Below are 25,626 nucleotides of genomic sequence, written 5' to 3'. Positions count from 1 at the left end.
AGGGTATGTAAACATTATATAAAGTGACATTGTTTAAAGTGACTGGTGATTTGGTAGTTTGCCCCCGGTGATGTGTTGTGCAGACCTCACTACCCTCTGGAGAACCTTACAGTTGTTGGCGCAGCAGTTGCCGTACCAGGCGGTGATACAGCCCGACAGGATGCTCTCGGTTGTGCATCTGTAAAAGTTTGTGAGTGTTTTTGGTGACAAGACAAATTTCTTCAGCCTCCTGAGGGTGAAGAGGTGCTGTTGCGCCTTCTTCACAACGCTGACTGTGTGGGTGGACCAATGCAGTTTGTCCGTGATGTGTACACCGAGTACTTAGAACTTTCCACCTTCTCCACTACTGTCCCGTCGATGTGGATAGGGGGGTGCTCCCTCTGCTGTTTCCTGAAGTCCACGATCATCTCCTTTGTTTTGTTGATGTTGAATGTGAGGTTATTTTCCTGACACCACACTCCGAGTGCCCTCACCTACTCCCTGTAGGCCGTCTCGTCGTTGTTGGTAATCAAGCCTACCACTGTAGTGTCATCTGCAAACTTGATGATTGCCCCGTAGCACTTACATCATGAAGTGCTTTGAGTGACTAGTCAAGGATCATTTCACCTCCGCCCTACCTGACACCCTAGACCCACTCCAATTTTCTTACTGCCCCAATAGGTCCACAGACGACACAATCGCAACCACACTGCACAGTTCCCTAACCCATCTGGACAAGAGGAATACCTATGTGAGAATGCTGTTCATCGATTACAGCTCAGCATTTAACACCATAGTACCCTCCAAACTCGTCATGAAGCTTGAAACCCCTGGGGTTTTAGGCTGGGTTTCTGCACAGCACTTTGTGACATCAGCTGACGTAAGAATGGCTTTATAAATCATTTTTTTCATGTTTTATTAAATTTGACCCCCCATTTGTGGTATCCAATTGTTAGTAGTTACTATGTTGTCTCATTGCAACAACTCCCGTACGGGCTCGGGAGAGACGAAGGTCGAAAGCCATGCATCCTCCGAAACACAACCCAACCAAGCCGCACTGCTTCTTAACACAGCGCGCATCCAACTCGGAAGCCAATGTGTCGGAGGAAACACTGTGCACCTGGCAACCTGGTTAGCGTGCACTGCGCCCGGCCCGCCACCGGAGTCACTAGTGCGCGATGAGACAAGGAAATCCCTACCAACCAAGCCCTCCCTAACCCGGGCGAAGCTAGGCCAATTGTGCGTCGCCCCATGGACCTCCCGGTCGCGGCCGGCTGCGACAGAGCCCACCAGAGTCTCTGGTGGAACAGCTAGCACTAGACAGTGCCCTAGACCACTGCGCCACCCGGGAGGCCCTATAAATACATTTGATTGATTGATTGAGTAAAATGTCACAAAAATGTCTCAAGCATTATTGAGGCGCTTTCCATCATGTGGTATCTCTGCTGCTGCAACAGTGACCACGTTTACATGCGCATAGTACTCCTGATAGTAGTTTATATCCCGATTTCACAAGTATCCCTGTATCCGTGAATAAGCAGAATATTCCTAATTTAAGCCCATATGTGTCAACTCAAAAACAGAACACCCTACTTGAGTATCCTGAATAATAACGTGATATTCAAGGACATCAACCACCCGAGCCACTGCCTGTTCACCCAGTTATCATTCAGAAGGCGAGGTCAGTAGTGGTGCATCAAAGCTGGGACGGAGAGACTGCAAAACAGCTTCTATCTCAAGGCCATCAGACTGTTAAACAGCCATCACTAGCACATTACAGGCTGCTGCCTATAGGCATAGACTAGGAATCCCTGGCCACTTTAAGGAATCGAACACTAGTCACTTTAATAATGTTACTCACCTCATATGTATATACTGTAATCTATACTATTCTACGGAATCTTAGTCACTTGATAATGTTTTCATCTTGCATTATTCATCTCATATGTATATACTGTATTCTGTACTATTCTACGCTATCTTAGTCACGTAATGTTTACATATCTGACATTACTAATCTCATATGTATATACTGTTTTCTATACTGTTCTACTGTATCTTAGTCCGTTCCGCTCTGATATCGCTTGTCCATATGTGTAGTCTTAATTCATTCCTACTTAGATTTGTGTGTATAGGGTATATGTTGTGTAATTTGTTAGATATTACTGCACTGTTGGAGCTAGAAGCACAAACATTTCACTACACTCGCAATAACATCTGCTAATCACGTGTATGTGACCAATAACATATGATTTGATATTGGTGTGCATGTAAACGTGTTCACGGCCAACTAACAAGTGGGTTTTGACCAAATGGGATGCAGCTCTCAGAAGTGACTTTTCGTAGCAGAAGGTTTAGAATAGCAGCAAATTTGCTTAAAAAATCTACATTTTCTCTTTGCAAAATGTGTAGAATTAGTTATGAAACTGCAACAATTGTTTTGTGTCCCATGGCAAAATGTGTCGAATAAGCTGTTTTGCCAAGAAAACATTTTACATTTAAAAAATACCAGAGTTTCTATTGAAAAAATTCAGGAAGGTCCCTCCCCGTTTCGTTCCGTTTAAGAAACTTTCGCAACAGAATCGGTGGAATGAATACACGCATATTCGCGTGTTTCCATTGCACTTCAGTGCACACAAATTACTCGTAAAATCTTTCTAGCAAGGGCGATATTGCGCGTGCACGCGACTGGCTTGCCATAGAAAACAAAGCTGTCTGCGCGGCATCCATTACAGCGGAGGGTGCAGACTACGGGAATATATGAATATAGACGCTAGGAAACACTCCTAAATATGGATTTTCAGCGAGTATAGGATCATTTGAGACTCGGGCCTGTAAGGGCAGTGAGACTGCAGGACACTCGCGAAACTGACGAAATATACAGTTTTTCTCGGGGTGCTTTGTCTTGGCCAGCTAGCAAACCATCATTGTCATTCGATTGGAAGCTATTCTATTAGTGTTTGCTAGATGGGGGCTGGGGTACATCGCCATGTTGTTATCAAATAGTAACTGTTAAAAAATACATCTTGAAGTAAAGGCGGAAATTTTGTCCACCAGGTCCTTCGTTTTGGCCACAGGGAACCGAATCTCAACAGTCGCGGAACCCACCACTGACTGTTGTCGTCGGTGACATGGCGGAGCAAGGCTACTCTTCTTGGTGAGTGCGCATAGGTATAGCCATTGCACGAGTTGGCTAATAGCCTGACTTGATTGCTGTATGTACTTTTTTTTTGTTACATATATAGTTGACAACCTGCATCGTTCCTAAATAAATCAGCCACTATTTTGTTTAACTAGAATTAGATGGCCCTGTTTTCAAATTGTGTTCTTGAGCTAGCTAACTACGGTCCAAGTACAGGGTTAGCTCGCTATCTGCCAGTTAGCTAACTTAGCGGCTCGTCTTAATGTTGGCATTTCATTGGTCATACGGAAATGGTTATACAAGGTAGACGAATCTGTAGGGTTGTATATAACTAACGTTAGTTCGCCAACTCCTACCAAAATAATATTATTTAGTTAGCTATCTAGATTGTAAGCCCCTCGTCAACATCAGTTTTGTATGCATAAATATCTTATTGCTACGTCTCCTTAGCCAGTTACACACAAAGGGAGCCTATGAGCGTAGCTAGCCTACCGAACCAGTTTACGCCTGCTAGCCAGGCTACGTTAGCAGAAAAGCTCACCGGCTTTATTCATGGCATGTCTAACTTTTCACACAATAATTATGTTGTTATTGTGATACATTTATGACACGCCCGGTGTTTTATAAAGTCGGAGAGAAATAGCTATGTTATTGAGTCATCCATTTTTATTTTGTTAATGACGTGCGCAGCTGGCTTGCTAGCAAGTCAACACCTCTAGCTTGTTTAGCTAACGTTAGCTAGCTTGTTATCTTGATTGTCCATCATAATATCTGCTTCCTAAGAGTAGCTAGCTGGCTAAGTAAGGCATTGATCTGTAAATCGGGGTTTATCTTCCTGCATTGTTAGCTATAACTAACTGATTGCAATCCCTACTGTAATGTGCCAGAATAATAGTTTTCTAATTTATTTTTTTATGTGTGATAGCAAGTGTACCAGACCAATATTAGGTAGACTGATAAATAACATGTCCATCCGTGTCATTTGTCGATTTTTCGCAGTTGGGAATGGGGTCATTTTGTCCACTTTAGCTCTACATTTGATGTTTTTAATTGAAGGCCTATGCTGCAGATCATGGCATAACTAAAGTCTAATTATGTGCTATCTAAATGGCTAGTATTGTTAAGTATTGATGTGGAGGCAAACATTTATTGCTCAGACACACCGGTAGGATTGTCAAACGTTTGCCCGTGTAGGCAGTCGATCTCTTTTGTGTTAACACAGCAAAGACCTTGAAGTCGTCAGCCATTCAGCCTTGTTAAAATATTCCCAAACTAGAAGGCGGCAGTACATTTTTTTGGGGCAATGCATGTCTGTGGTTGTTGCTTAGGTTTGGTCTAGATTAACGTTAGTTAGCTAGCTGCACTAATGTTGCTATTTTGCAGAAAGCCCTTGTTTGTTTATTTATTTTAACCTTTATTTTACTAGGCAAGTCAGTTAAGAACAAATTCTTATTTACAATGACTGCCTACACAGGCCAAACATGGATGACGCTGGGCCAATTGTGCGCCGCTCTATGGGACTCCCAATCACGGCTGGTTGTGATACAGCCTGGATTCAAATCATGGTATCTGTAGTGACGCCTCTAGCACTGAGATGCAGTGCCTTGGAACGCTGTGCCACCTGGGAGCCCATCTGGCTTGATAATACTAGCCAGATGGCCACAGCTCGATAACTACCTAGCAAGATGACAAAAAAATGATTTCATTCACTCTCCATAATTATGGGGAGTGGAGGGTGAGATTTTTTTTGTGTGTGTGGGGGGGGGGGGGGGGGGGATCTCGGATGATTGAGGGGCAGCTCTCGGGGGAACTGTGTTGGGGGTCTTAGATGGTTGGGAGCTTGGGTCGGTGTCCGAGGGTTTGCTGGTTTGGGTCCCCGATTTGGCTTTGGTGGGAGATCTGTCGATGTGCCCTTTGGTGGGGAGCTTGACCCTGGATGCTCTGGGTGGCTGAATCATGTTATGGGTGTGCTTGTAATCATTAAGGACTGTGGAGATTTTCATGATTTAAAAAAAAAAGTATTTTTTTAACCTTTATTTAACTAGGCAAGTCAGTTAAGAACAAATTCTTATTTTCAATGACGGCCTAGGAACAGTGGGTTAACTGCCTGTTCAGGGGCAGAACGGCAGATCTGTACCTTGTCAGGTTAGGGATTTGAACTTGCAACCTTTTGGTTACTAGTCCAACACTCTAACCACTAGGTGACCCTGCCGCCCCAATTGAGCTAAGTGCAGGCAAAATTCTAAAGGAAAACCTGGTTCAATCTGCTTTCCACCAGACACTGGTGACCATCAACCTTTTTTTAAATACCTTTTGTTTAACTAGGCAAGTCAGTTAAAAACACATTCTTATTTTCAATGACGGCCTAGGAACAGTGGGTCAACTGCCTTTTTCAGGGGCAGGATTCGATCTAGCTACCTTTCGGTTACTATTCCAACAATCTCTAACCACTAGGCCACCATTGTTCCTGTTCCCAAGAAAGCTAAAGCTAAACTACTGAGCTAAACTACTACCGCCCCACCCCGTAGCACTCACTTCTGTCATCATGAAGTGCTTTGAGAGACTAGTCAAGGACCATATCACCTCCACCCTACCTGACACCCTAGACCCACTCCAATTTGCTTACCGCCCCAATAGGTCCACAGATGACGCAATCGCAACCACACTGCACACTGCCCTAACCCATCTGGACAAGAGGAATACCTATGTGAGAATGCTGTTCATTGACTACAGCTCAGCATTTAACACCATAGTACCCTTCAGACTCGTCATCAAGCTCGAGACCCTGGGTCTCGACCCCGCCCTGTGCAACTGGGTACTGGACTTCCTGATGGGCCGCCCCCAGGTGGTAAGGGTAGGTAACAACATCTCTACCCCGCTGATCCTCAACACTGGGGCCCTACAAAGGTGCGTTCTGAGCCCTCTCCTGTACTCCCTGTTCACCCATGACTGCGTGGCAATGCACGCCTCCAACTCAATCATTAAGTTTGCGGACGACACCACAGTGGTAGGCTTGATTACCAACAACGACGAGACGGCCTACAGGGAGGAGGTGAGGGCCCTCGGAGTGTGGTGTCAGGAAAATAACAACAAAACAAAGGAGATGATTGTGGACTTCAGGAAACAGCAGAGGGAGCACCCCCCTATCCACATCGACGGGACAGTAGTGGAGAAGGTAGAAAGTTTTAAGTTCTGCGTACACATCACGGACAAACTGAATTGATCCACCCACACAGACAGCGTTGTGAAGAAGGCGCAGCAGCACCTCTTCAACCTCAGGAGGCTGAAGAAATTTGGCTTGTCACCAAAAACACTCAAACTTCTACAGATGCACAACCGAGAGCATCTTGTTGGGCTGTATCACCGCCTGGTACGGCAACTGCTCCACCCACAACCATAAGGCTCTCCAGAGGGTAGTGAGGTCTGCACAACGCATCACAGGGGGCAAACTACCTGCCCTCCAGGACACCTACACCACCCGATGTCACAGGAAGGCCATAAAGATCATCAAGGACAACAACCACCGAGCCACTGCCTGTTCACCCCGCTATCATCCAAAAGGCGAGGTCAGTACAGGTGCTTCAAAGCAGGGACCGAGAGACAGAAAAACAGCTATCTCAAGGCCATCAGACTTTTAAACAGCCACCACTAACATTGAGTGGCTGTTGCCAACATACTGACTCGACTCCAGCCGCTTTAATAATGGAAAGGGATGGGAATTGATGTAAAAAATGTATCACTAGCCACTTTAAACAATGCCACTTAATATGTTTACATACCCTACATTACTCATCTCATATGTATATGCTGTACTCGATAAGATCTACTGCATCTGGCCTATGCCGTTCTGTACCATCACTCATTCATATATCTTTATGTACATATTCTTTATCCCTTTACACTTGTGTGTATAAGGTAGTAGTTGTGGAATTGTTAGATTACTCGTTGGATATTACTGCATTGTCGGATCTAGAAGCACAAGCATTTCGCTACACTCGCATTAACATCTGCTAACCATGTGTATGTGACAAATAAGATATGATTTGATTTACCTGCCGCCCCTTTCAGCAGGACAATAACCCAAAACACAAGGCCAAACCTGCATTTTACAGTTTAGACTAGAAATCTACTTGAAAATCTGTCAACCTGAAAATAGTTGTCCAGCAATGATCAACAACCAATTTGACACAACTTGAAGAATTTTGAAAAGAATAATGTGCAAATGTGACCAAACGGCTCAAATCGGTCTTATGTAGCAACATTTGAAATTACTTTTATCCAATGTAAAAAATATTAAAAAAAGACCAAAATGGTATTTCATACACTATAGTTTAGGAACAATGGGAAAGTATTTTTGTTTTGAAAGTTGATAAACTTGTAAACTCACTTTTGTGAAAATGATTTTTGAATGTTTTGGTACTGCTATTGGAGATCCCTTCTTTGTCTACACCCATTCAGCATTGTTCACACCCTCTTAAGCTTTAGCCCCACCCACCACTTTAAGGGTGGCTCTGTATGTAACGTTACTAACACCAGTCAAGCACCCAAGCCAACTTGCTAGCTACTTCCAGACATCTAAGTGAGAGAGAACAGCTCATTGAACATTACTCGCCCTAGCAGAGCTGTTTAGGATGTTATGTTATCCAGAGTGTTGGTGATTGTCCGTTCGTAAGTTCAAAACGTTTTGCGTTCAGAGCACACACTGGACGCTCTGGCCGATGAGTAGAGTTGATCCGAATGTTCTGACACCACAGCTTGGGTGCTTGACTGCCGTTAACCTCTCTGGGATATGTGGGATGCTAGCGTCCCACCTGGCCAAAAGCCAGTGAAAATGCAGAGCACCAAATTCAAATACATTACTATAAAAATCAAACTTTCATGAAATCACACATGTAAGATACCAAATTAAAGCTACACTTATTGTGAATCCAGCCAACATGGCAGATTTCAAAAAGGCTTTTCGGCGAAAGTGAGCGATGCTACTATCAGAGGATATCACCATAGTAAACAAACACTGACAAGCCTATTTCAACCCTCCAGGCGCGACACAAAACGCAGAAATAAAGAAGTCCTTTTTGTTCGATTAATTCTGTCGCTATATATATATATATATATATATATATATATATATATATCCAAAATGTCAATTTATTTGGCGCGTTTGATCCAGAAAAACACTGGTTCCAACTTGCGCAACGTGACTACAAAATATCTCAAAAGTTACCCCTAGCTCCACTCAACATGCCTCAGATACCTCTTTTGTCCCACCTCCCACACATGCGGTGACCTCACCTAGCATAACTTGTGCCCCCAGAGATGCAAACTCTTATCGTCACTCAATGCTTAGTTTTACCTCCACTGTACTCGCACCCTACCATACCCCTGTCTGTACATTCTACTCTGAATCTATTCTACCACGCCCAGAAATCTGCTCCTTTTATTCTCTGCCCCCAACGCACTAGACGACCAGTTTTGATAGCCTTTAGCCATACCCTCATCTTACTCCTTCTCTGTTCCTCGGTTGATGTAGAGGTTAATCCAGGCCCTGTGTGTCCACAGGCGCTCTCATTTGTTGACTTCTAACGTAAAAACCTTGGTTTCATGCATGTTAAAATCAGAAGCCTCCGTAAGTTTGTTTTACTCACTGCTTTAGCACACTCTACCAACCTTGATGTCCTTGTCGTGTCTGAATCCTAGCTTAGGAAGGCCACCAAAAATTCGGAGATTTCTATCCCCAACTACAACATTTTCCGTCAAGATAGAACTGCCAAAGGGTGAGTTAGCCTGCAGAGTTCTGTCATACTTTCCAGGTCTATGCCCAAACAGTCCGAGCTTCTAATTTTAAAAATTAATCTCTCCAGAAATAAGTTGTTCACTGTTGCTGCCTGTTATAGACCCACCTCAGCTACCAGCTGTGCCCTGGACACCATATGTGAATTGATTGCCCCCCATCTATCTAAAGAGTTCGTTCTGTTGTGACCTAAACTGGGATATGCTTAACACCCTGGCCGTCCTACAATCTAAGCTAGATGCCCTCAATCTCACATAAATTATCAAGGAACCCACCAGGTACAACCCCAAATCCGTAAACATGGGAACCCTCATAGATATTATCCTGACCAACTTGCCCTCCGAATACACCTCTGCTGTTTTCAATCAGGATCTCAGCGATCACTGCCTCATTGCCTGCATCTGTTATGGGTCCGCAGTCAAACGACCACCCCTCATCACTGTCAAACGCTCCCTAAAACACTTCTGCAAGCAGACCTTTCTAATTGACCTAGCCCGGGTATCCTGGAAGGATATTGACCTCATCCCGTCAGTAGAGGAGACCTGGATGTTCTTTTAAAAGTAATTTCCCCACCATCTTAAATAAGCATGCCCCTTTCAAAAAATGTAGAACTATGAACAGATATAGCCCTTGGTTCACTTCAGACCTGACTGCCCTCGACCACCACAAAAACATCCTGTGGCGTACTGCGCTAGCATCAACTAGTCCCCGCGATATGCAACTTTTCAGGGAAGGAACCAATACACACAGTCAGTTAGGAAAGCAAAGGCTAGCTTTTTCAAACAGAAATTTGCATCCTGTACCTCTAACTCTAAAAAGTTCTGGGACACTAAAGTCCATGAAGAATAAGAGCACCTCCTCCCAGCTGCCCACTGCACTGAGGCTAGGGAACATGGTCACCACTGATTTCTCAATCCACGATCATTGAGAATTTCGTTAAGCATTTCTCTACGGCTGGCCATGCTTTCCACCTGGCTTCCCCAACCGCTCCACACCCCCCGCAGCTACTTGCCCAAGCCTCCCCAGCTCTCCTTCACCCAAATCCAGATAGCAGATGTTCTGAAAGAGCTGCAAAACCTGGACCTGTACAAATCAACTGGACTAGACAATCTGGACCCTCTCTTTCTAAAATTATCCGCCACCATTGTTGCAACCCCTATTTCTATTTTTTTCAACCTTTCGTATCGTCCGAGATTCCTAAAGATTGGAAAGCTGCCGCGGTCATCCCCCTCTTCAAAGGGGGTGACACTCGAGACCCAAACTGTTATAGACCTATATTTATCCTGCCCTGCCTTTCTAAAGTCTTTGAAAGCCAAGTTAACAAACAGATCACTGACCATTTCGAATCCCATCGTACCTTCTCCGCTGTGCAATCCGGTTTCCGAACTGGTCACTGGTGCACCTCAGCCACGCTCAAGATACTACACTATCATAACCGCCATCGATAAAAGACAGTACTGTGCAGCCGCCTTCATCGTCCTGGCCAAGGCTTTCGACTCTGTCAATCACCATATTTTTATCGGCAGACTCAGCGGCCTTGGTTACTAAAATGACTGCCTCGCCTGGTTCACCAACTACTTCAGAGTTCAGTGTGTCAGATTTGGCAGGGCCTGTTGTCTGGATGTCTGGAAGTCTCTTTGGGGGTACCACAGGGTTCAATTCTCGGGCCGACTCTTTTCTATGTATATATCAACAATGTCGCTCTTACTGCGGGTGATTCCCCGATCCACTTCTAAGCAGACGACACCATTCTGTATACTTCTGGCCCCTCTTTGGATACTGTGTTAACAAACCTCCAAATGAGCTTCAATGGCATACAGCACTCATTCTGTGGCCTCCAACTGCTCTTAAGAATCTTCAATCCAAAATTAAATCTATAATTGGCTTCCTATTTTGCATTAAAGCCTCCTTCACACACGCTGCTAAACATACCCTCATAAAACTGACTATCGCTATATTGTTTTTGACTTATTTTGTTATTTTGCACACCAGTATTTCTACTTGCACATCATCATCTGCACATCTATCACTCCAGTGTTAATTTGCTAAATTGTAATTACTTCGCTACTATTGGCCTATTTATTGCCTTACCTCCTTACTCCATTTGCACACACTGTATATTGATTTTTCTATTGTGTTATTTGACTGTACTTTTGTTTATCCCATGTGTAACTCTTTTGTCGCACTGCTTTGCTTTATTTTGATCAGGTCACAGTTGTAAATGAGAACTTGTTCTCAACTGGCCTACCTGGTTAAATAAAGGTAAAATAAAACACAATGTAGAAATAATAGCCTACTTTGACAATTCAGTTAATGCAACAAGTATTAGAGACGAAGAGAGAAGATACGCAACTGTTCAGAGACAAATGATTTGTAGGATGTATTTCACACTGTCACTTTAGTGTTTGCGTTTAGCCTACAACCTATCATGGAACTTCTGGAACCACGGCCCCACCCTGCAAAGTGTCACAGAACACGTGGAGTACCCAACAGAGGTTTTTCCCACTTTTGCCCTGCATCCACTCCGGATGCGCACCGTCTCTTGTGCCCTTCAAGCTTCACCTGCTTTCCAATGAGTTACAACTCAGTTCACACGCCCTGGTGCCACACTATTGGTTCTCCTCTTCCTGCCACTGTAGCCATATCACAAAGTGATTGCACAAGCTGCATTTTGAATGCTTTAGGCCCCTGCAGTTGGGGTTTCTGGTAAGGAGCCTTTTGCAGGGTCCCCCACACAATTTATGATGGCAATGTTGAGCATCACCCAAACACATACTTCCACAATTTTCTGCCTGTGCGTCCAATATTGTAATAGCTCCTCGGTTGGTCAAGATGGCCAACCCCGCCCATTCTCTTGGTATAACCCATTACAAGCTCTAGAGCAGATAAGTTCCTACCACTTAAAAACGACTCCAAACCCCCTGCCACTGTCACTTTAGGCCCAGGCTGTGTGGTACAATGGTGGGACTTGGGGCAGACACACTCGATGGAAACGTAGGCTTCCCTCTCAGGTGTGCTCTCCCTTTTCCCCTCCCTCTGCTCTGTACTCTCATTCTGCTTCTACTCTCCACATCTCTATCTCTCCAATCATCTAACTCCTCTTTCTCCATGCCTTTTTGCTGCTGAGCCCTGACTCCAAATCATGTCCTTTGTTTTCACTGACCCAGAGAAACAGGGAGAGGAGCAACAAATAGGATGCAATTGTAGTCAGGAACAACTCACTCACTCAATGTCTCTTCCTTCCTCCTTTTTTTCTCAACCATACACATACTCTCTTCCTAATAAAGGGTTTCCGTAATAAATTGTGTGATAGTTACCCGGCTCCCTTTCCACACTCTCTCTCTCCTCCAATCAACTCTTGCTTTCTTGCTTGACTAGCTACAGAGTTAGCCAATGTTGGCTGGTTAGTTACGAAGCTGGGACAGTTTCCAAATGATTTGCATCAGTAGAAATGGGCCAAAACAAGTAGTTTGTTAGCTGGCTTTGTAACAAATATCCTTCTCATATGAGCTCCACTGCGCAGGCATCTACTACTTTAACATGACAGCTAAGCTGTCAAATAATAGGAAGACAAGCCAATGAGTATCTGTACCTTGCAAACATGACAAACCATAACCTAAGCCCAACAGATAAACACAAATTACTCTAGCCTTCATTTCAGTGGCTAGTTAGCTGCCCTTTATGGCTGGCTAGTGAAAGTGACAGCTGAGGTTGGCGCTTTGAGCGCAGCCCAAATTTACCGCTACACACCTTTTCTTGCCTGACCAACTAACTAGCTAGCTAGCTAAACACTGAAACTATTTCCATGTGACAGAGAGAAATCATTCGAGCTCCTCCGCCTGTCCCAACCAAGCTATCATTACATGACAGTGCTTGCTATTCCTCAAGTTTCACAGCATCAAACGTTGACAACACCAAACGTTCAGTATCAGTCAAAAGTTTGGACACCTACGCATTCAAGGGTTTTTCTTTATTGTATTTTTTTACTATTTTTACTATTTTCTACATTATAGAATAATAGTGAAGACATCAAGACTATGAAATTACACACATGGAATCCTGTAGTAACAAAAAGTGTTTTGTTTGAGAATCTTCAAGGTAGCCACCTTTTTCCTTGACAGCTTTGCACACTCTTGGCATTCTCTCAACCAGCTTCACTTTGAATGCTTTTTCCGACAGTCTTGAAGGAGTTCCCACATGCTGGGCACTTGTTAGCTGCTTTTCCTTCACTCTGTGGTCCAACTCATCCCAATCCATTTCAATTGGGTTGAGGTCATCTGAGTGTGGAGGCCAGGTCATCTGAGTGTGGAGGCCAGGTCATCTGAGTGTGGAGGCCAGGTCATCTGAGTGTGGAGGCCAGGTCATCTGAGTGTGGAGGCCAGGTCATCTGAGTGTGGAGGCCAGGTCATCTGAGTGTGGAGGCCAGGTCATCTGAGTGTGGAGGCCAGGTCATCGGAGTGTGGAGGCCAGGTCATCTGAGTGTGGAGGCCAGGTCATCTGAGTGTGGAGGCCAGGTCATCGGAGTGTGGAGGCCAGGTCATCTGAGTGTGGAGGCCAGGTCATTTGATGCAGCACTCATCACTCTCCTTGGTCAATTAGCCCTTACACAGCCCGGAGGTGTGTTGGGACATTGTCCTGTTGAAAAACAAATGATAATCCCACTAAGTGCAAACCAGATGGGATGGCGTATCGCTGCAGAATGCTGTGGTAGCCATGTGGGTTAAGTGTGCCTTGAATTCTAAATAAATCAGACTGTGTTACCAGCAAAGCACCGTCACATGACCTCCATGCTTCACGGTGGAAACCATACATGCGTCTCACAAAGACACTCGTCAGACCAAAGGACAGATTTCCACCGGTCTAATGTCCATTGCTCGTGTTTCTTGACCAAATCAAGTCTCTTATTATTATTATTATTATTATTATTATTATTATTATTATTGATGACCTTTTAGTAGTTGTTTCTTTGCAGCAATTCGACCATGAAGGCTTAATTCATGTAGTCTCCTCTGAACAGTTGTTTGTTACTTGAACTCTGAAGCATTTATTTGGGCTGCAATTTCTGAGGCTGGTAACGCTAATGAACTCATGCTCTGCAGCAGAGGTAACTCTGGGTCTTCCATTCCTGTGGTGGTCCTCATGAGAGACAGTTTCATCTGTGCTTGATGGTTTTTGTGACTGCAATTGAAGAAAGTTTCAAAATTCTTCACATTTTCTGCATTGACTGATCTTCACGTGTTAAAGTAATGATGGCCTGTCATTTCTCTTTGCTTATTTGAGCTGTTCTTGCCATAATATGGACTTGGTCTTTTACCAAATAGGGCTATCTTCTGTATACCACCACTAACTTGTCACAACACAACTGATTGGCTCAAACGCATTAAGAAGGAAAGAAATTCCTACCTCATGAAGCTGGTTGAGAGAATGCCATGTGTGCAAAGCTGTCATCAAGGCAAAGGGTGGCTATTTGAAGAATCTCCCATTTTTAAAATATATTTTGAATCAACTCTTTTTTTTCTTCTTTTGTTTACTACATGATTCCATATGTTAAATCATAGTTTTGATGTCTTCACTATTATGCTACAATATAGGTTAGCCATGTTATTAATTCAACTTTGTTGACATATGCATCACTGAAGTATACTATGGGCTACTATATTCTGTGGAGGAAATGGATGATCATCTGAAATATCTCTCGCTCTCTGTCTATAGGGCGTACTCACTCGTCGACTCCAGCCAGGTGTCCACTTTCCTCATCTCCATCCTCCTCATTGTCTATGGCAGCTTCAGGTGGGTACCCCGTCTAAGTGCTTACATCCCAGATAGGCAGACACTCGTCACTATGGGGCTCATCTTCTTTATCATGTTATTTCCATTATAGTAAGCATTGAACACCTACAGTGCCTTGCGAAAGTATTCGGCCCCCTTGAACTTTGCGACCTTTTGACACATTTCAGGCTTCAAACATAAAGATATAAAACTGTATTTTTTTTGTGAAGAATCAACAACAAGTGGGACACAATCATGAAGTGGAACGACATTTATTGGATATTTCAAACTTTTTTAACAAATCAAAAACTGAAAAATTGGGCGTGCAAAATTATTCAGCCCCCTTAAGTTAATACTTTGTAGCGCCACCTTTTGCTGTGATTACAGCTGGGGTATGTCTCTATCAGTTTTGCACATCGAGATACTGAAATTTTTTCCCATTCCTCCTTGCAAAACAGCTCAAGCTCAGTGAGGTTGGATGGAGAGCATTTGTGAACAGCAGTTTTCAGTTCTTTCCACAGATTCTCGATTGGATTCAGGTCTGGACTTTGACTTGGCCATTCTAACACCTGGATATGTTTATTTTTGAACCATTCCATTGTAGATTTTGCTTTATGTTTTGGATCATTGTCTTGTTGGAAGACAAATCTCCGTCCCAGTCTCAGGTCTTTTGCAGACTCCATCAGGTTTTCTTTCAGAATGGTCCTGTATTTGGCTCCATCCATCTTCCCATCAATTGTAACCATCTTCCCTGTCCCTGCTGAAGAAAAGCAGGCCCAAACCATGATGCTGCCACCACCATGTTTGACAGTGGGGATGGTGTGTTCAGCTGTGTTGCTTTTACGCCAAACATAACGTTTTGCATTGTTGCCAAAAAGTTCAATTTTGGTTTCATCTGACCAGAGCACCTTCTTCCACATGTTTGGTGTGTCTCCCAGGTGGCTTGTGGCAAACTTTAAACAACACTTTTTATGGATATCTTTAAGAAATGGCTTTCTTCTTGCCACTCTTCCATAAAGGCCAGATTTGTGCAATACACGACTGGTTGTTGTCCTATCGACAGAGTCTCCCACCTCAGCTGTAGATCTCTGCAGTTCATCCAGAGTGATCATGGGCCTCTTGGCTGCATCTCTGATCAGTCTTCTCCTTGTATGAGCTGAAAGTTTAGAGGGACGGCCAGGTCTTGGTAGATTTGCAGTGGTCTGATACTCCTTCCATTTCAATATTATCGCTTGCACAGTGCTCCTTGGGATGTTTAAAGCTTGGGAAATCTTTTTTGTATCCAAATCCGGCTTTAAACTTCTTCACAACAGTATCTCGGACCTGCCTGGTGTGTTCCTTGTTCTTCATGATGCTCTCTGCGCTTTTAACGGACCTCTGAGACTATCACAGTGCAGGTGCATTTATACGGAGACTTGATTACACACAGGTGGATTGTATTTATCATCATTAGTCATTTAGGTCAACATTGGATCATTCAGAGATCCTCACTGAACTTCTGGAGAGAGTTTGCTGCACTGAAAGTAAAGGGGCTGAATAATTTTGCACGCCCAATTTTTCAGTTTTTGATTTGTTAGAAAAGTTTGAAATATCCAATAAATGTCGTTCCACTTCATGATTGTGTCCCACTTGTTGTTGATTCTTCACAAAAAAATACAGTTTTATATCTTTATGTTTGAAGCCTGAAATGTGGCAAAAGGTCGCAAAGTTCAAGGGGGCCGAATACTTTCGCAAGGCATTGTATGTTGAGCTATCCACCCTTTTTAAAACAAGTCTTTGCTGTTCTCTCCGTGAGAGAAGCTTGATTTATTTCAGTTAGTCAACCGTTCTTTCCACCTTTCTCTCTTTCCCCATGCAGATCGTTGAACATGGACTGTGAGAACCAGGAGAAGGATAAGGATGGTAACCCTGTCCCGAATGGGGCCTTCAACAATGGCAACACAAACAACAGTGAGTCTCACATATTTGGTGAGACATAAGACATACAGAGCGTGTGTTTTTCTTTTCTGTTTACAAGTTGGAAGTCGTCATACCATGGATTCTGTATATTTATTGGTTGGTTTGTTTGCTGTTACCCAGGCTATAGATGCAGCACATGCAGAAATGTGTATGCCTGTGTGTGTGTGTGTGTGTGTGTATGATAGTGATTGTCCATCTCTGTGTGTTTGAGCATTCTCACTTGTGCATGTATTGTGTTGTCTTGCAGGTATTCAAACCATAGACTCCACGCAGGCTCTGTTCCTGCCCATAGGAGCCTCCGTGTCTCTGCTCGTCATGTTCTTTTTCTTCGACTCTGTCCAGGTGGTTTTCACCATTTGCACTGCAGGTACCTGACCCGTCACACCACACACACAAACAAATGTGCCATAATGTTAGAGCAATTTCTTGTCTAAAGGCAAGCAGACATTCATTTAGTTGTTTCCTTGAAGCATGATATATTAGTTGTGCAGTTAGGCAAAATACAAGTCATCATGCATTGATATAACAAAAAACATTTCTCTGCATACTTCTTATGGGTGAGATGACAATGATTATCACTGTTAAACTGAGTGGAAACCAATGGACTGAAACAAACTGTCTGGTTACGAGTAGTCTCTCGTTCACTTATCTATCTCCCTCTTTGTTGTTCCTCATCAGTTCTTGCGACAATTGCGTTTGCATTCCTCCTGTTGCCAATGTGCCAGTACTTGACCAGACCCTGCTCCCCACAAAACAAGTAAGTAAGTTTCTTTGTCCATTTGTCTCTCTCTTTCTCTCTCTCTCCCAGGACCCTGCTGTCTTCCTCTCCCCCTCTGGCTCTATTTATCGCTCTTGTTCTCTCTTATCTCTCACAAATCTACATAATGCCATTTGAATCGGTGTGTGCCTGCTGGCCTGTGATTACTTTGGCACCAAAAATAGCAAAATACCAATTGTTCCGCAGCATATGCTAATGGGTCTCTATTCACTCCAGAGGCACAACTGATTCGGCACCATCCGTCCTCAGGCTCATCAATAGGATGTTAGAGATGCATGGTATCATGTTGGTCCACATGTCAAACTGAGAGGCTACCATAGCCAAGTCTCCAATGCCACAACTCTTTAATTCCCCTTTTCTGTTTGACAATGTAAAGCATCTGGCCTTTATTTGAACTCTTAACCTGGACCGTCATGTCCAGGTTTTGAGTAAACTTTGCTATATCTACTTATTTAACCCCGTACATATCGACTTGTGTTTAGAGAATGTAATTTTCCAGTGAAGAGATTGTGTCTTGTCCAGTGTGTATAAACCATCTCTCTCCCTCCTCCCCCCTGTAGGATCTCGTTTGGCTGCTGTGGGCGCTTCACTCTGGCCGAGCTCCTCGCCTTCTCCCTCTCTGTCATGCTGGTGCTGATTTGGGTGCTGACGGGACACTGGCTGCTCATGGATGGTATATCATTGTGTCATAACTACCTTGTGTTTGTGAACGTGTGTGGGGGCATAAATGGCGTGTTTCAGATTGTTTGCCATTGCCTTTCTTTAGTTTCTCTATCTCAGTTTGTGTGTCTCACTCTCTGAGCTCCATTACTTGTGTTTTTGAGCATGTGTTCATATTAGAGGTCTTCATGGGTCCAACGGAACCAGAGTTTTCGAGATCGGGACTGGAGCGGGCGCGCGTCCTAAATTCTGACTTTTGTCTCGGATCAGGGTTGGGACTGAAATAATTGCCACAGGTCTTGGGTATGTGCAATCAAAATTAATTTACCGACTCGACCTTATTGGACCTATCCTCTGTTAATTTTGTGTTTGTGTGATGAGAACTGCGCATGCTTGTTATCTGAGTCAGCTAATTGCAACTCAATAAATCGTATAGCTTATGTCCAGCTGAAACTGGTTCCGGCTGCTCATCTCAGTAGCCTAGGCTACTGTTATTGCGAAGATGTAGTAAAACAAAAGTTAGGGGATGAGGAGTATAGTGAAAAGAAGCCGACAAGGGGAATGTCCTCGGACAAGTTTTAATATTCTAGTGGACAAAGATGAGAAGCACGTTGGTGTGGCCTAATTGACTGCTATTTAGGTTTGATGCAATTTTCTACCTTTCATTTATTTATTTTCGTATTCAATCAATTGTGTTATTATTATTTGTATTATTGTAAATCCATTATTATAGACTTATTAATAATCTAAACCAGTTCTTTAAATAACTTATGCAAAAATTGGTATGTTTTACTTTTTGTTGGCTAACTTTGTGCTTCGTATTTAGTTTAAGGCTAAATTACAAAAAAATCTATGTTAAAAGTAGGCATGTTGTAAAATAAATAGCATTAATCTATTGCTGTCATTTGTTGGGAAGGACTACTGTACGCAATATCTTTTGTTGGTAAACACTTCTATAGTCCGGTTCTGTATTTTTATTATAAAAGACTTGACTGACTTTTGTTACTACCCTAATAAAGTTAAGCAACTTTTGTGTAGGTATGGTTATTATTAGACTTAGGCAGTGCACACAGGCACTCAAACTGACTCTTGACAGTTGAACTTCGGGTGAGGGGACTGTTTTAGGCTTAGCAGAGTTGCTCCTTTAGGCTAACAATTATCATGCTTATCTTTCTAAAAAATATTCTGATAGAAAATTTACAAAGTAGCCTCCTGTACACGTATAGCAGTAGTAGCCTATACAGATATCTGACAAATCTAAAGAAATCCATGGTGCCGGCATATCTCTCTCGTTCTCTCTAGGCTGGGCTCCCTTTATATATGAATATTCTACACAACGAATAGTCGTTTTTGTCATTTGTTATAGGCAGTTGTTAAGGGCACGTAACTGTGGATCATTTGGCCAATATCACTTGTTTATTGATGGCGCTAGCAGCGCCCAGTTGGGAGTTTTCGTTCGTTCTGCTTTCGGATCTGAACAGGTCTCTCTGAGCCAAACCAGCACGGGTCTCTTTACCACGGCCCTTTTCAGAATGGGTCTGACTGTCCTCGGGTCCATTGGGAACAGTCTGTTTTTAAAATGTAATTACTGCATATTTGGTTGGGTGGTTTTTGGACATGTGAAGACCTCTAGTTCATGTCTGATTCCTCTCTCTCGTGCTCTCTGAGCTTCATGTGTGTGTTCATAAAGGTTTGATTCCTCTGGCTATCTCAGATCTGTGTGTGTGCATTTCTTTCCTTCTCTCCCCCTCCCTCCATGTGTGATATTCCTCTATCTCTCTCCTCAGCTCTAGCCATGGGGTTGTGTGTGGCCATGATAGCGTTTGTGCGGCTGCCCAGTCTGAAGGTGTCTTGCCTGCTGCTGTCAGGGCTGCTCATCTATGACGTGTTCTGGGTAAGAGAGCCCCTCTCCTCCCTTCACCCCACCGCCACCCAGTTGACCCAAATACGACTGCTAAAACACAGGCAGGGTCATGAGTCATCTGGCCCGCGAGGGGGTCCAATCTGGCCCGCGAGGGGGTCCAATCTGGCCCGCGAGGGGGTCCAATCTGGCCCGCGAGGGGGTCCAATCTGGCCCGCGAGGGGGTCCAATCTGTCCCACGGGTGGTTTGTTTTTTTTTTTAAGTTACGAATATCTTGAATGTGTCCAGCGTGCTAATAATCACCAACATTTAAGCTAGACAGTTGGGGAACATGGAAAATTCCAAAACACTATGATGATAAATTAAGTGGGGGGCTGTCAATATTTTGATCCCTAGTTGCACCACACGTTCCCAAGCCATCTTGGTGTTCAATGTGTACATTTATATTTTTTAAACTGTGGTGCTTTGTATTTGATGTTGTAAATGTTTCTGCAACTTTGTGCTCTTTGTGCTAACTGTGTGCTATTTTGGCCTCTTGTAAAAGAGGTTCATTTCAATGAGACTAACCTGGTAATATATAATTCAAGTAAAACTATGGATAGAGGACTATTTTTAGCACATTTTGATGGTGAGGAAATGCATGAAAAAATTAAGGGGTGTGTGAACTAGAGGTCGACCGATTTTAATCGGAATGGCCGATTAATTAGGGCCGATTTCAAGTTTTCATAACAATCGGAAATCGGTATATTTGGACCCCGGTTTTGCCTATTTTATTTATTTTTACACCTGTATTTAACTAGGCAAGTCAGTTAAGAACACATTCTTATTTTCAATGACGGCCTAGGAACAGTGGGTTAACTGCCTTGTTCAGGGGCAGAACAACAGATTTTTTTACCTTGTCAGCTCAGGGATTCAATCTTGCAACCTTGCGGTTAGCTAGTCCAACGCTCTAACCGCCTCTCATTGCACTCCACGAGGAGCCTGCCTGTTACGCGGATGCAGTAAGAAGCCAAGGTATGTTGCTAGCTAGCATTAAACTTATCTTATAAAAATCAGTCAATCATAATCACTAGTTAACTATACATGGTTGATGATATTACTAGTTTATCTAGCGTGTCCTGCGTCGCATATAATCGATGCAGTGCGCATTTGCGAATAAGGACTGTCGTTGCTCAAAACGTGTACCTAACCATAAACATCAATGCCTTTCTTAAAATCAATACACAGAAGTATATATTTTTAAACCTGCATATTTAGCTAAAAGAAATCCAGGTTAGCAGGCAATATTAACCAGGTGAAATTGTCACGTCTCTTGCGTTCATTGCACGCAGAGTCAGTGCATATGCAACAGTTTGGGCCGCCTCATTTGCCAGGATTTTACGTAATAATGACATAACATTGAAGGTTGTGCAAGGTAACAGGAATATTTAGACTGATGGATGCCACCCGTTAGGTAAAATACAGAACGGTTCCGTATTTCACTGAAAGAATAAACGTTTTGTTTTCGAGATGATAGTTTCTGGATTCGACCATATTAATGACCTAAGGCTCGTATTTCTGTGTGTTATAATTAAGTCTATGATTTGATAGAGAAGTCTGACTGAGAGACGGTAGGCACCAGTAGGCTCGCAAGCATTCATTCAAACAGCACTTTCGTGTGTTTGACAGCAATGCTTCAAGCATTGAGCTGTTTATGACTTCAAGCCTATCAATTCCCGAGATTAGGCTGGTGTAACCGATGTGAAATGGCTAGCTAGTTAGCGGGGTGCGCGCTAATAGCGTTTCAAACGTCACTCGCGCTGAGACTTGGAGTAGTTGTTCCCCTTGCTCTGCATGGGTAACGCTGCGTCGGGTGGCTGTTGTCGATGTGTTCCTGGTTCGAGCCCAGGTAGCGGCAAGGAGAGGGATGGAAGCTGTACTGTTACACTGACAATGCTAAAGTGCCTATAAGAACATCCAATAGTCAAAGGTATATGAAATACAAATGGTATAGAGAGAAATAGTCCTATAATTCCTATAATAACTACAACCTAAAACTTCTTACCTTGGAATATTGAAGACATGTTAAAAGGAACCACCAGCTTTCATATGTTCTGAGCAAGGATCTAAAACGTTAGCTTTCTTACATGGCACATATTGCACTTTTACTTTCTTCTCCAACACTTTTGTTTTTACATTATTTAAATGAAATTGAACATGTTTCATTATTTATTTAAGGCTAAATTTATTTTATTGATGTATTATATTAAGTTAAAATAAGTGTTCATTCAGTATTGTTGTAATTGTCATTATTACAAATACATTTTTTAAATCGGTCGATTAATCGGTATCGGCTATTTCTCGGCAATGAAAAATCATAATCGGTTGACCTCTAGTGTGAACCCCAAAAGCGGCCCCGGGGCAAAATTAGATTGTCACCCCGGCTGTCAAATCAAATCACATTTTATTGGTCACATACACATGGATAGCAGATGTTAACCTGTTGCGACGAGCAATCCCGTATCCGGGAATGTAATTATAGCCTCAAGCTCATTACCATAACGCAACGTTAACTATTCATGAAAATCGCAAATAAAATAAATATATTGGCTCACAAGCTTAGCCTTTTGTTAACAACACTGTCATCTCAGATTTTCAAAAAATGCTTTTCAACCATAGCTACACAAGCATTTGTGTAAGAGTATTGATAGCTAGCATAGCATTAAGCCTAGCATTCAGCAGGCAATATTTTCACAAAAACAAGCATTCAAATAAAGTTATTTACCTTTGAAGAACTTCGGATGTTTTCAATGAGGAGACTCTGTTAGATAGCAAATGTTCAGTTTTTCCCAAAATATTATTTGTGTAGGAGAAATCGCTCTGTTTTGTTCATCACGTTTGGCTTAGGAAAAAAAATGAAAATTCAGTCATTACAACGCAAACTTTTTTCCAAATTAACTCCATAACATCGACAGAAACATGGCAAACGTTGTTTAGAATCAATCCTCAAGGTGTTTTTCACATCTATTCGATGATAAATCACTCGTGGCGGAGGACACAGAGCGGACACCTGGTAAATGTAGTCTCATGGTCAATTTTCCAATGATATGCCTACAAATACGTCACAATGCTGCAAACACCTTGGGGAAACGACAGAAAGTGTAGGCTCATTCCTTGCGCATTCACAGCCATATAAGGAGACATTGGAACACAGCGCATTCTAAATCTGGCTCACTTCCTGTATGAAATTTCATCTTGGTTTCGCCTGTAGCATTAGTTCTGTGGCACTCACAGACTATCTTTGCAGTTTTGGAAACGTCAGTGTTTTCTTTCCAAAGCTGTCAATTATATGCATAGTCGAGCATCTTTTCGTGACAAAATATATTGTTTAAAACGGGAATGTTTTTCATCCAAAAATTAAATACTGCCCCCAGAGGTTCAAGAGGTTAATGCAAGTGTAGCGAAATGCTTGTGCTTCTAGTTCTGACCGTGCAGTAATATCTAACAAGTAATCTAAAAATGTCACAACTTCCTTATACACACACAAATGGAAAGGAATGATTAAGAATATGTACATATAAGTATATGGATGAGCGATGGCCCAACGGCATAGGCAAGATGCAGTAGATGCTATAGGGTATGTAAACATTATATAAAGTGGCATTATTTAAGTGACTTGTGATACATTTATTACATCCAAATGTTAATTATAAAAGTGGCAAGAGATTAAGTCTGTATGTTGGCAGAAGCTACTCAATGTTAGTGATGGCTGTTTAACAGTCTGATGGCCTTGAGATAGAAGCTGTTTTTCAGTCTCTTGGTCCCAGCTTTCATGCACCTGTACTGACCTCGCCTTTTGGATGATAGCGGGGTGAACAGGCAGTGGCTCGCGTGGTTGTTGTCCTTGATCTTTTTGGCCTTCCTATGACGTCGGGTGGTGTAGGTGTCCTGGAGGGCAGGTAGTTTGCCCCCGGTGATGCGTTGTGCAGACCTCATTAGCCTCTGGAGAGCCTTGCGGTTGTGAGCGGAGCAGTTGCCGTACCAGGCGGTGATACAGCCCGACAGGATGCTCTCAATTGTGCATCTAAATGTTTGTGTGTTTTTGGTGACAAGACAAATTTCTTCAGCCTCCTGAGGTTGCCTTACCACGCTGTCTGTGCGGATGGACCATTTCAGTTTGTCCGTGATGTGTACGCCGAGAACTTAAAACTTTACACCTTCTCCTCTACTGTCCCATCGATGTGGATAGGGGGGTGCTCCTTCTGCTGTTTCCTGAAGTCCACGATCATCTCCTTTGTTTTGTTGACGTTGAATGTGAGGTTATTTTCCTGACACCACACTCTGAGGGTCCTCACCTCGTCGTTGTAGACTATGTCAAAGTGGCTTACTGTATGTGCGAAGACATAAGGTACAGAGTTCCAATGTTCCAGGTCTCTTAGGGTAATTAAGGTGGACAGAGCAGAACAGGGAATAGAGCAGAATGGTATAGACTGACATTTCCATGCTAACAGGACAGTTGACGTTAATGGTTAATCCCGCTGTGCACCATGGTAGAGCCTTAAAGGCCAACTCTGTTCTTCAATCACATTTGTTGTGGTTAGTATGTAAGACAGAACTACAAACAGTGGCAATTTCTTAGGATTGCTTGAGCCCCAGTAGATTACTCTTCCATTTGTGTCTGTCCTGCAGGTGTTCTTCTCGGCCTATATCTTCAACAGCAACGTGATGGTGAAGGTGGCCACCCAACCGGCTGACAACCCCTTAGACGTGCTCTCCAGAAAGCTCCACCTGGGCCCTGGGATGGGCCGTGACGTCCCACGCTTGTCCCTGCCTGGCAAGCTGGTTTTCCCCAGGTACCATAGCCTGACCGTGTGGGGTGGGGTCGCTGGTTTTGTGTGTGACCCTCCAGCTCCATTCACTAGAGCTGTATTGATTAACCTCTGGTGTTGTTATGAGCGCTGAAACTCACGCTTGTATTTCTCTTCTCTTGCCTTTTCCCACCATTTCTCACTACTGCTTTTACCTTCCTGCTATGATGCAACCCACAACTGTCATCTCCTTATTATTCTCGCTCCTCCTCTTTTTATCCTGCCCTTCATCGTGTCTTGGTTCCCTCCCCCTCTTATTTTCTCCCTATATTTCATCCATCCCTCCCCCTTTGTCCCCCTATATCTCAACCCTCTCTCCCTCCAGTTCCACAGGCAGTCACTTCTCCATGCTTGGGATCGGGGACATAGTGATGCCGGGGCTACTGCTGTGCTTTGTGCTGCGCTACGACAACTACAAGAAGCAGGCCAACGGGGAGGCGGGGGGGCCAGGCACACCCGGGCGCATGGGGCGCGTCTCCTACTTCCACTGCACTCTCATCGGATACTTTGTGGGTAAGAACAGAGTGGAGAAGCGAGAGTGGTGGGACCATCATGTAACACAGGGCTGCCCAATCCTGTTCCTGTCAGAGCAACCCTCCTGTCAGAGCTACCCTCCTGTCAGAGTGACCCTCCTGTCAGAGCTACCCTCCTGTCAGAGTGACACTCGAGTAGTAAATAGGGCTTGGCAAAGTGTCAGAAACCTTCTGGTAAATTTCTGGAATTTTTCTGGACTTTTTCCATGTGAAGTTAAGCCTGGGAATTTTGCTTAAATTTATCAAAAAAGTTAGCTTATAACAGTGAACATTTTGGGGCGGATACTACACAAGGCAATTCTAGGT

General features: G+C 43.4%; 1 protein-coding gene across 6 annotated transcripts in view; it reads left to right on the top strand.

The window, feature by feature from the left end:
• Window positions 1-2,473: 2,473 nt before the first annotated feature.
• LOC110509887 (signal peptide peptidase-like 3) overlaps window positions 2,474-25,626 on the top strand; it is a 38,323-nt gene continuing 15,170 nt past the window's right edge. The window contains exons 1-9 of one of the 6 annotated variants that reach the window (XR_016493275.1): window positions 2,474-3,136; window positions 14,625-14,702; window positions 16,540-16,631; window positions 16,888-17,007; window positions 17,319-17,397; window positions 17,979-18,381; window positions 19,866-19,972; window positions 24,609-24,772; window positions 25,113-25,300. Coding sequence is in view for 4 of the 6 variants with exons in the window: in XM_021591069.3 (XP_021446744.1) it covers window positions 3,111-3,136; window positions 14,625-14,702; window positions 16,540-16,649; window positions 16,888-17,007; window positions 17,319-17,397; window positions 17,979-18,091; window positions 19,866-19,972; window positions 24,609-24,772; window positions 25,113-25,300 (985 nt within the window). In the remaining 2 variants the exon portion in view is untranslated. Of the gene's footprint in view, window positions 3,137-14,624; window positions 14,703-16,539; window positions 16,650-16,887; window positions 17,008-17,318; window positions 17,398-17,978; window positions 18,382-19,865; window positions 19,973-24,608; window positions 24,773-25,112; window positions 25,301-25,626 lie in introns of all 6 variants that reach the window. The other 5 variants (XM_021591070.3, XR_016493274.1, XM_021591069.3 and 2 more) reach the window with 5 other exon arrangements.

This window comes from Oncorhynchus mykiss, chromosome 29, assembly GCF_057628025.1.
Source record: "Oncorhynchus mykiss isolate SJ-2025 chromosome 29, ASM5762802v1, whole genome shotgun sequence".
NCBI lineage: Eukaryota > Metazoa > Chordata > Actinopteri > Salmoniformes > Salmonidae > Oncorhynchus > Oncorhynchus mykiss.
This window is presented reverse-complemented; position numbering and strand designations above follow the sequence as displayed.